Here is an 11,766-nt window from a genome sequence, read left to right as displayed (position 1 = left end):
AAGGCTCTGGAGTTCAACATGAAGGTACGGCAGGCAGACAGGAAGCGGCTCAGTCCAGGTCTGTTCCAGCAGGAAGAGGAACCGCACCACTTCCTGCTTCAGCGTCCTCACTCTGGTTCTGTTCTCCCTTAAAACACAGAGCTGGATAATGACACCACCGGGTCGGTTCTGACCGGGTTTACACTGAAACTGTATCTTAGGACACTTAGAATTGGACAAGACTAACTTACAAGTAACTTTGATCAAATGTTGGAGCTTGTTTTAACTCAATAATTCGTTAATATTGATGAAAACATTCTGGTGCCAGTGGCAGAACATCTGAAGCTCCGCCCCTTTTCTGAAGCTCCGCCCTTGTTTCTTTAGCTCCTCCCAAAAGAAACATGAGCTTAAAGTTTATCAGCCAATCAGGATCTCCCTGGCACAGAAACATCAGAAATATTCTTAACTTCTTTCCATCCAAAATGAGAAGGGGTGGAGGCCCCGCCCCTTCATGTGAGGGGCGGGGCTTCAACTTCCCAAGCCCCGCCCCTCACATGACGCTCCGCACCATTCCTGCAGGTGGAGCAGCTGCTGGGCGAGGCCCCGGAGGTGAAGGAGAAGCTGTTCTCGGTGCTGAAGCAGTACGCAGCGGAGAAGAAGGTGGACTGGCTGGCCTCGGTGCTGCCGGAGGTCCTCACCACCGCAGAGCAGCGGCAGCTCATCTCCAGCATCAGGTAGGGATCGGAGCGCCTCCGTCAGGACGGGCGGAGTGGCTCCGGGCATCCTGTCAGTGGTTCCCAGTGTTCCCAGTCAGTCAGATCTGGAAGAATCAACATTGAGGTCCGTTTGAGTCTTCCTCCTGAAACATTTAGGGAAAGTTTGAGTTTAAACAGTGATCGGGAGCTTTAAAGGAACAAACCGATCCGAGCTCAGCAGTGAGTGGGCCACTGCTGCAGAACATCTATTTATATCCCAGCAGGCAGCTTCCTGCAGCCAGCAGGGGGCGCTGACAGCAGCAGGCATTCATCCTGATTGGTTCCAGGAAAACACCAAACATGCATCTGTGAAACAGACGACGGCTCCTCTAACGGCCGACAGGCCCCAGAATCACAGTGATTTAAAGGAACAGCGCGTATTTATTTATGTCTGGACTGTTGGCAGAAACACCGAGTCCTTCTGGAGCGACGCCTCTGGAAACTAGAGTTCATGTTGCATCTTATTCCGGGTCAAAGCTGGAAATGTACAAACATCCCCAACACTCTCTGATTCACCGGTGCCAGGTCCAGTCCGGTCTGGTGCCAGGTTTGGTGCCAGGTCCAGTCCGGTCCGGTGCCAGGTTTGGTGCCAGGTCCAGTCCGGTCCGGTGCCAGGTTTGGTGCCAGGTCCAGTCCGGTCTGGTGCCAGGTTTGGTGCCAGGTTTGGTGCCAGGTCCAGTCCGGTCCGGTGCCAGGTTTGGTGCCAGGTCCAGTCCGGTCCGGTGCCAGGTCTGGTGCCAGGTCCAGGTCGGTCCGGTGCCAGGTTTGGTGCCAGGTCCAGTCCGGTCTGGTGCCAGGTTTGGTGCCAGGTCCAGTCCGGTCTGGTGCCAGGTCCAGTCTTGTCCGGTGCCAGGTTTGGTGCCAGGTCCAGTCCGGTCCGGTTCCAGGTCTGGTGCCAGGTCCAGTCCGGTCCGGTGCCAGGTTTGGTGCCAGGTCCAGTCCGGTCCGGTTCCAGGTCTGGTGCCAGGTCCAGTCCGGTCCGGTGCCAAGTCTGGTGCCAGATCCGGACTGTTGCTCGGTGCAGTCGACCCGGTTGCCCTATTGTTTTGCTGATAAAAATCTAGAAATTTTTGTTGAATTTCACAGATTTATTGTGGTTCTGGTTCTGGTTCTGACCCTAAAATATTCTAAATATTCAGACTTTTATTGTGCAACTGCTGAATCATAAAATTTCTTAGCAATTTAAATAAAAATAATCTCTCAAAAGTGTTATAATTTAAATGTAGTTTTATTTAAGTGCAACACCAACAGAGCTGCAGCCATAGTCTATAATCTGAGATTAGACAGTGACTAGATTTATTTGGATTATGAAACGTTTTCCTACAGCAGGCAGGTGTGGGCGGAGCCTGCTGTCGCTCAGCTCTCACGCTCACCTGCAGAATGAAACTGATGCACAGTTGAAACTGGACGATGAGGTTTTGCCATTTTTGCCATATGAGAAGTTATCAGCTGTTTTTTCGGCAGAGGAAAATTGTTTCCATAACTCATCATCAGTTTTCTATTGATAATATCTGTTATTGATTCATTTTATCCGCTGTTTTCCAGCCTGGAGTCGTTATGTAACTGCAGCAAATTTAAGAATTTGAACCAAATAAGGATTTTCTCTAATTTATACGGATATTTACATTCAGGCTGCTGAATGGGACGGTAATTAGCATGTTAGCATGTAGCAGAGAAGACACAGCAGGTGCGGCTGTCCGTTTATCTGTCCATCTATCGTCATGAAGTTTCGTCGCCGTGTTTTTCCTCCGACTCTCTCAGCTCTGTTGTCTGGCCGACGGATGCAGGGAGGTGAGATGCTGGCGGAAGCGGAGGAGAGAGGAGGATGGAGAGAGAGAGGAATCCCTCCTCGCTCTCTCACTCCCACACCTTTTCTGTCCCGCTGTATCGATGCGCCGCCGTTTCTCTCTGCAGCAGTTCTGATCAGCAGGCAGAGTTTCAGATGTAGATCTGATCTCTGTTCGGTTTTCTGCCTCCAGACTCGTTGGAGTTCCTCCTCTCTCCCTCTGGGAATCGGTTTCTTCACTCCTCTGGTTCAGACTTGAAGGGAATCCTGTTGAGTTAGTTCCAGCTGAGCTCTGAGTTTCTGTCTCCACCATGGACTGAACCGGACCTGAACCGGACCTGAACCGGACCTGAACTCTGAAGATAGTCTTCTAACGTGTCTCCGTCTTCCTCGCATGCCGCCATGTTTTCCAGGATCTTCGTCCCCAAGAAGCACCGGCAGCGTTTCGACGAGGCCGTCTCCCAGAACGTCATCAACCGGCTCTGCCGCTCCAAGAGCATCAGCGAGCCGCAGGGCCGCATGCGCCGCAGCCGCAGCGAGGACCAGTCCGACCGCCGCCACGGCTCCAAGCGGGCCAGCTCCGTGCCCAGGGACGGCGGAGAACCGGAGAGGGAGCGGGGCGCCCGGAAGGCCGGGGGCCCCGCTCACCCCCCGCTGGGGCCCAAACAGAGGTAAGCAGTAGAAACGTAGAGAAGAAGAGGAGCTCAGACATTTTATGGTTAAAATGAGATTTGATGCAAGTTCTCAGATTTTAATGTTACCATAATCCCTGTGATGTTTGAAGGTCCAGCATTTGCTGCATCATTTATTGTTTATCTGCATAAAAAGTATCAAAAATCAAATATCATTGTATTTAATTACAATGATTTTTAAAGTCACAGCAGCTGTTAGATGGTGTCATGTCATACAGACAAATAATCTACAGTAATTACAGGAAAAACACACACAACTTTTAAATTTACTGAGAAAAAGAGGAATCTTAAAGTCCACTGGTAGACAATGATTAACCAGCAAGTATTGATATTTACAAACCAATAATCAATTAAACCTGCAGATTGATCAACTTTCATCCCAGTGAGATTTTTAACCTCAGCAGTTTGAAAACAGAGGAGCATTCACAACTGATAAACACGCCGAGCCACAGTGGGTTAGCACAGTGGGAAAGCACAGTGGGTTAGCGCAGTGGGTTAGCACAGTGGGTTAGCACAGTGGGTTAGCACAGTGAGTTAGCACAGTGAGTTAGCGCAGTGGGTTAGCACAGTGGGAAAGCACAGTGGGTTAGCGCAGTGGGTTAGCGCAGTGGGTTAGCACAGTGGGTTAGCACAGTGGGTTAGCACAGTGAGTTAGCGCAGTGGGTTAGCGCAGTGGGTTAGCACAGTGGGAAAGCACAGTGAGTTAGCGCAGTGGGTTAGCGCAGTGGGTTAGCACAGTGAGTTAGCTCAGTGAGTTAGCACAGTGAGTTAGCGCAGTGGATTAGCACAGTGGGTTAGCACAGTGGGTTAGTGCAGTGGGTTAGTGCAGTGGGTTAGCACAGTGGGTTAGTGCAGTGGGTTAGCGCAGTGGGTTAGCACAGTGGGTTAGTGCAGTGGGTTAGCGCAGTGGGTTAGCACAGTGGGTTAGCACAAAGGGTTAGCGCAGTGGGTTAGCACAGCGAGCGCGGCGCTTCATAAAGGAGAGACGCCGATGCTGCGTATGATCTGGGCTGGCCGGAGTAATGCTGCAGATCATCCCGGTGCCATCGGACCGGGCCAGAAATATTTCTTTTAAGTTTTAATTCTTAGGAAATTGGGGTTTCGCTCTTTGGGTTTCCATAGTTCAGAGTGATGTCATCGCAGTCAGAGCGGCCATCTTGGTAGGCAGCTTTAGTTCATCAGGAGTTTGAGTTCAGGTGGATTCTGATGGAGTATTAGAATCAGGCTAAGAGTTTTATTCTTTTAAATTAAATCAAGATGTAATTTTAGGAGAAAGCCAATAAAATATGAAACTGAGGATTATTGAGCATCTTGTTATACTTTGGCCTCAGATTCATAGACGAAGGAAATCTTCCATCTTTAACACATCAGCATCAAATCATTACCTTCAGATGAACTTTGAACCAGCCAGATGAGCTGAGCTGCTCATCAACTCAACTTTTTGTCTTTAAAACATTTTCTGGTAGAATTACAAATTTATTCTTTAAATATGTCAGGGTGGCCATCATCTGATTCCCAGAAGGACGGTTGGAATAAAAACATTTTTGAAAATATTTTCTGTTGTAGGAAAAGAAACTGATAAAATTTGATATGAAATGAATCAGAGTGAGTTTTCCCCTGCGGCTGCTCTCATCCCGCCTTACATAAGACTCCCCAGTTTTCCTCTGCAGTTGCCTCTGCAGTTGCCTCTGCAGTTGCCTCTGCAGTTGCCTCTGCAGTTGCCTCTGCAGTTGCCTCTGCAGTTGCCTTTTTAGGTTTCCGTCTCTCAGAGACGCCCGGCTGCGTTGCCTCCAGCCGTTTCCATGGCAACGGGCTCTGGGCATTCAGCGGGCCTCCGCCGCCGATGCTGACGAAGCCGACAGAAGCACCGCCGCGATCGAAATGTCACGGCTGTTATCTGCGACGAAAATGTCACGATCTGGTTTTATTTTGGACCAGAACCGACCCGACAGAACCGCACAGGGAGGGGGCAGAACCGCAGAGAGAGGGAACAGAGCGTCATGCCTCCATTTGCTCTGACTCCCACTGACAGGAAGTGACGCACGAAAACAAAGAACAGGCTGGCGAACAGCAGCGGACCGGACCGCCGCGTCACAAGGTTCTGCTGAGGCTACATCATCACAAAATAAACATCATTTCATAATTGATCCCAATAATCTGGTAGAACTTGAAGCTGTTTCTCAAACGGTGGGGCGAGGACCCTCGGTGGTACCTGGGCTGCCTGTACTCGATCCTGAACGCTGTTACTCAGATGGAAAATATGAACCAGTCAGCAGCTGAGGAGCACCAGGAGAGGCCATGCTAATGTCCAATCACCTTCATCAGAAGCTCCATAATAAAGAACGTTAGAAATCGAGCCGGGAGCCGATCGCTCCAGTTCGGTCCGCTCTGGTTCGGTCAGCTCCGGTTCGGTCCGTTCCGGTTTGGTCCGTTCCGGTTCCGCTCTGGTTCGGTGCACTCCGGTCTGCTCCGGTTCCGTTCCGGTTCCATTCCACTCCGGTCCGCTCCGGTTCCGCTCTGGTTCGGTCCACTCCAGTCCGTTCCGGTTCGGTCCGCTCCGGTTCCACTTCTTTTCTTTATGTAACAATAAGTAAAAGACATCAGCATTGTAGCTGCATTTGTTAAATTTTTTTGTCATTCTAGATGATTCGGATCTTATTCTATATTTGTGTCAAAATGTTTGTACTAAAGTACGTTAAGGATGCAAATAAACAAATAATCCTTTTTAAATGAGAAAATGAACCAACTCAAGCAGCAGCGTAGACTAAACTAAACTAGAAAACTAAACAAAAATTTTTGGAAAAGACAATTTTCATCTTTTATTTTGTGACATTTCTGATTGTCCTCTTTTAGTCTGTAAATCCAGGTAATGATTAATCTGTTACTGGATCAACTGGTGATTATTCCAGTAAGGGGTTAATGGTTCCAGGCCCGGCTGCGAGCCGGCACCAGCGGCCGGTTCTGATCCGCTCCGCTGGTACCGGCTGATGTCTCCGTCTTCAGGGTGATCCGAGTCTACAGAGGGAAGAAGAGCTTCGGCTTCACGCTGCGAGGCCACGCCCCCGTCTGCATCGACGCCGTCATCCCAGGTACCACTTCCAGAACAGAACCCGGGCGGTTTGGACCGGGTTGGTTCTGACAGGGTCCGATCAGAACCCGGGTCGGGCCGCGCCACAGCTCCCATCAGATGCTGGACGCCACACAGGTGCATGATGGGGACCTGCCTTAATGGTTGGTGCTTTAATGTGAAGACCAACAGGAAGTGGAGCCCTGTCTTCCTGGAATATAATCTGAGTTTTAATCTGCGGTTTGTAACTTTTATCAAATATTTTTACTTATTTAATAAACTGTCTTCATGTTTTTGAGACAGATAATCTGTGAACACCTGGGTCTCCTCCAGATCGTCCCTGATCTGCTACTGTCTGAAGAAATGCACCAAAAGCAGTCAATCCGAGCTAGAGGCGGGGCTTAGCGCTGTCAATCAGGTTGCAGACTCGCTGCTAAATGTTGTAAAGAGACAACTTACTATTACAAGAAAACCATTTATTCACCGTTGTCTGTGTCTATGCTAACTAGCCTTTGCATTCACGATATGCTATGCTAGCTGAGCGTACAAGATTGTGATTGTCTGCGCTAAGCCCCGCCCCTGGCTCTGATTGGTTGTTTCCAGTTAGCACTGGTAGAAGGCAGAGGAGATCGATCTTTTCACAGATTATCTGTCTCATAACAAACTGTCCCAACATGGAGGCAGTTTGAATAAATATGTAAAAACATTTATTTTTTTGAAAGTTACTGCAGTTTACCTCCAGGATCACTTCGTTTGGAGCGAGGCGAACAAAACAAAACGCTGAGCGATGGCAAGCCGTCAGTCAGCTGTAATCTGAACACAAGGAGCAACACGGTGGTGGCAGCATCATGCTGGGAGCTGAATCAGGAAAATCCTGGGGGAAACTTGTGAGAGGCTGAAGAAGAGCTGAGACAATCAGCCTGACTTGATGGGTTAGAGTGGCCTAGTACAAGTCCAGACTTAACTGCCCCTCAGTATCTGTGGCAGGACACAAAAACAGGTATTTCAGTCTGTAGAGGTGGAAAACTGCAGCTTCTGCACAGTTCTGATTGAGCCAGTCTGAGTAGAGAAACAGGCCACACTTTTCAGATTTTATTTGTTGAATTTCCCCAGCCTGCTTTGGCTGCATTTTGTGTTGGTCAGACTTTCAATACTTGGCTTGTATTTCCTTTTTCTTTAGTATTTTCACTTGTTTATGTCTGACATATTTTAACTGAAGTTGTTCATTTAATCCCATTAGATTAATAAGGATCCTTTATATCAGTTCATAATAATCTGCTTTGGGTTTCTGAGATGAAAGCATCAGGCTGTTATCGAAGCTGCGGCGATGACAGCGCCCACCAGCCTGACGCAGTGGGCCAGCTGGGGCCCACGGAGCCCCCCCCAGCTGGGGCCCACGGAGCCCCCAGCTGGGGCCCACGGAGCCCCCCCCGCTGGGGCCCACGAAGCCCCCCCCGATGGGGCCCAAAGAGCCCCCCCGCTGGGGCCCACGAAGCCCCCCCCGATGGGGCCCACGAAGCCCCCCCTGCTGGGGCCCACGAAGCCCCCCCCCCGCTGGGGCCCACGAAGCCCCCCCCGATGGGGCCCAAAGAGCCCCCCCCCGCTGGGGCCCACGAAGCCCCCCCCGATGGGGCCCACGAAGCCCCCCCCCCCTGGGCCCACGGAGCCCCCCCCCCTGCTGGGGCCCACGAAGCCCCCCCCCGCTGGGCCCACGGAGCCCCCAGCTGGGGCCCACGAAGCCCCCCCCAGCTGGGGCCCACGGAGCCCCCAGCTGGGGCCCACGAAGCCCCCCCCAGCTGGGGCCCACGAAGCCCCCCCCCGCTGGGGCCCACGAAGCCCCCCCCGCTGGGGCCACGAAGCCCCCCCCCGATGGGGCCCAAAGCCCCCCCCGCTGGGACCCATGGAGCCCCCCCGCTGGGGCCCACTGGGGCCCCTGCTGAATAGAGAGCGGAGGCGCTGTGAGCCCGCTGGGTCACTGGCTGTCTGGACCCTCGGCGCCACATAAAGGCGGCTCCAAAGCCGGCCTTCTGTCAGCTGAGGAACAGAGAACGACGACTCAACCAGGCGTTTGTCGATTCCTGCCTTCAGCTTCTAGGCACCATAAATCTAGAACAAACTTCTGGAAAACAGCTGAAACACGAGGTCCTTTAAATCCATGTTTGGTTGCTATGGAAACGTAATAAATTGAATATTGATCAATATGTTTGATGATTTTGATCACTCATCAAAATGTTCTCATATTAGTCACTCAGTGATATTTTTCGGAACTGCCTGGTTGCTGAGATGTGCTACAAGTAAATGATTGATTGATTGATTGATTGGTTGATTGATTGATTGATTGATTGATTGATTGATTGATTGATCCTGTCTTGTTGCTCTCAGACAGCCCTGCTGATGAGTGTGGGCTGAAACCAGGTGACCGCATCCTGTTCCTGAACGGCCTGGACATGAGGTCAGTCCCTTCCTCACCAACTTTCAGTGCTGGACCCTCCGGTCCCAGTCACCCTGTCATCCTGACTCACCCTGTCATCCTGACTCACCCTGTCATCCTGACTCATCCTGACTCACCCTGTCATCCTGACTCATCCTGTCATCCTGACTCATCCTGTCATCCTGACTCACCCTGTCATCCTGACTCACCCTGTCATCCTGGCTCACCCTGTCATCCTGACTCATCCTGTCATCCTGACTCACCCTGTCATCCTGACTCACCCTGTCATCCTGACTCATCCTGTCATCCTGACTCACCCTGTCATCCTGACTCACCCTGTCATTCTGACTCACCCTGTCATCCTGACTCACCCTGTCATCCTGACTCACCCTGTCATCCTGACTCACCCTGTCACCTGGCAGCCATGTGAGATCTGTTGTCATGGAGCAAAGATGTTCGCCGTAACCATGGAAACCGCTTCCAGCTCAGGAGCGAAGCTGCATCTGGTGATGATTTCATGTGTTCATAAACGAACCGGCGCTGGGCGCCATTAAAATGTTTCAACAGGATAATTCCAGTTAATCAAACTTTATGGACAAAATAATTCATACTTTGAATTGAAATGTATTGAATTTATCAGAGATGATGGAGCTTCTCTACACATCTGGAGGAGAATGCTAACATCAACACTAGCTGCTACATGCTAACAACCAGATGCTATTTTAAGCTAGCATAGTTTCTGATAGGCTAACTGCTGTTAGCACAACTTGGCAGAGGGCCGGAGCGTGTTCTGGTTCTGGTTCTGGTTCTGGTTACGTCTCCTGCTTCAGGCTGTCCATCTGGTCCTCCTGCAGGAACTGCTCCCATGAGAAGGTGGTGTCCATGCTGCAGGGCAGCGGGGCGGTGCCGACCCTGGTGGTGGAGGACGGCCCGTCGGACTTCTCCTCGGACCGGACCGACCCGGAAGAATCTCCCAGTCTGACTCCTGCCATGGTTCCTCGCTCCAGGTCGGCACACAGGGCTGTAGGGACGCCTGTGGTTCAAATGTGGAAGACATTTGACTATTAATTATGTTTTTTTAGAATATTGTAGATAAACTTGTTTCAGAAAATCAATTTTTATTTAAGCAAAGTTAATAGAAGGTCTTGAAACGTTGATATACTTTTGGACCAGTAAGTGAAGACGAGTTCAGACAAACACCAGAGACAGAGGAAGACATTCCTTCCTCTGTCTCTGCTGGACGCTGTGTCTCTGCTGGACACCGTGTCTCTAATGGACGCCGTGTCTCTGATGGACAATGTGTCTCTGATGGACAATGTGTCTCTGCTGGACAATGTGTCTCTGCTGGACGCTGTGTCTCTAATGGACGCTGTGTCTCTGCTGGACACCGTGTCTCTAATGGACGCCGTGTCTCTGATGGACGCTGTGTCTCTGCTGGACACCGTGTCTCTAATGGACGCTGTGTCTCTAATGGATGCTGTGTCTCTGCTGGACACCGTGTCTCTAATGGACGCCGTGTCTCTGATGGACGCTGTGTCTCTGCTGGACGCCGTGTCTCTAATGGACGCTGTGTCTCTAATGGATGCTGTGTCTCTGCTGGACACCGTGTCTCTAATGGACGCCGTGTCTCTGATGGACGCTGTGTCTCTGCTGGACGCGTGTCTCTGATGGACGCTGTGTCTCTGCTGGACGCCGTGTCTCTGATGGACGCTGTGTCTCTGCTGGACAGGTCCCCGGCTCTCAGCTCGCTGCAGTGGGTGGCAGAGATCCTCCCTCCCAGCATTAAGGTTCAGGGTCGGACCTTCAGCCAGCAGCTGGAGCACCTGCTGACCATCCAGGAGCGCTACACCGTCTGCAAGGCCCTGGAGACTTTCTTCCAGCACAGGTGAGCCGCGGGCGGGGGGGCGGGGCGGGGGGGCGGGGCGGGGAGCAGGAAGTGACCTCATAAGGTGTGTTGTTACTGACAGGAACCTGGACAGCCTGATAGTGGACGTCTTCCCGGTGCTGGACACTCCAGCCAAGCAGCTGATCTGGCAGTTCATCCACCAGCTGCTGACCTACGAGGAGCAGGAGCGCTGCCAGAGCAAGCTGTCTCGCTTCCTGGGCTTCAAGAGCAGCGGTGCGGGTCAGAACCGGCGGGTCAGAACTCAGGGGCTTGGAAGGAACCGGTCTGAGTAGAAATACTCTGATTCATTTTATTTGGAAGCTAAATCTTTAGTTTGCAGACATTTGGAAATAAATATTGAAATTCCAACCTGAATATTTAGCTTGTCGGTTTAATATTTAGATCGAAATATGTTGCCAGAAACTGTGACATTTCTAAAACAACATATTCACTTTATTCTCGAAATAAACAGGTCGCTTATTGATTTTTATGCTGCTGCTTTCCTGACTCGGTCTCTGCAGTGCTGCTGGATCCTGACGGCGCTCCAGAACACCACAAGCGCAGCAGCTCCATGCGGGTGACCGGGTCGTCGTACCGCAGCTGCGTCCGGGAGAGGAGCTCTGACGACTGCATCATCGGGACTCACCTGGGAATGGGTATGCCGCCCGGAAACACGGGCCGGACAGAACCGCCCGGCTTTACAGAAATCTAACTATAGATTATGCATCGCTATAGAATCGTTTTTATTGTTTGTTGAGGTGGAAAAATCGACAGCTGAGACTCCTGAGGTGTTTCTGTTTTACAGCATCCATCTCCAGATTAATTCTGTCTTTTATTGTGAAATGCTTTGAGGCTAGTAGGCAGATTTTATGACTTGTTGAGCTGCTGCTCCACCAGTAGTCAGGCCTGATGTCAGAGATAGGAGCTGAGCTCATGTCCGCCGCGCGTCGCCTCCATCGGCTGCAGCTCTGCCTGCTTCTCTGTGCTTCCTGCTCTCCTCCGGGCCGAGCCGGGCTCACGGCCGTGTCTCTCCACGCTCTGCTTCAGGAATTCATGTGGATGAATGCGGGAGCCCGGAGGAGAGGCAGTCAGGAGACGGGACCTCCTTCCCCGAGTCCCCGGACCTCAGCCATGTAGGTAGACCTGCAGCTTCCCAGCATGCCGCTCTGCA

General features: G+C 51.4%; 1 protein-coding gene across 1 annotated transcript in view; it reads left to right on the top strand.

Moving 5' to 3' along the window:
* Nucleotides 1–2,431: 2,431 nt before the first annotated feature.
* LOC129377716 (delphilin-like) overlaps nucleotides 2,432–11,766 on the top strand; it is a 23,811-nt gene continuing 14,476 nt past the window's right edge. Inside the window, 8 exon segments of the mRNA XM_055057842.1 lie at nucleotides 2,432–3,191; nucleotides 6,216–6,301; nucleotides 8,662–8,731; nucleotides 9,565–9,717; nucleotides 10,440–10,595; nucleotides 10,678–10,829; nucleotides 11,117–11,251; nucleotides 11,643–11,728. Of these exon segments, the coding sequence (XP_054913817.1) occupies nucleotides 2,923–3,191; nucleotides 6,216–6,301; nucleotides 8,662–8,731; nucleotides 9,565–9,717; nucleotides 10,440–10,595; nucleotides 10,678–10,829; nucleotides 11,117–11,251; nucleotides 11,643–11,728 (1,107 nt within the window). The 5' untranslated portion in view covers nucleotides 2,432–2,922.

Source organism: Poeciliopsis prolifica, unplaced genomic scaffold, assembly GCF_027474105.1.
Source record: "Poeciliopsis prolifica strain line A6 unplaced genomic scaffold, Auburn_PproV2 SCAFFOLD049, whole genome shotgun sequence".
Taxonomy (NCBI): domain Eukaryota; kingdom Metazoa; phylum Chordata; class Actinopteri; order Cyprinodontiformes; family Poeciliidae; genus Poeciliopsis; species Poeciliopsis prolifica.
Note: the sequence above shows the minus strand (reverse complement) of the source record. Positions and strands in the feature narration are given on the sequence as shown.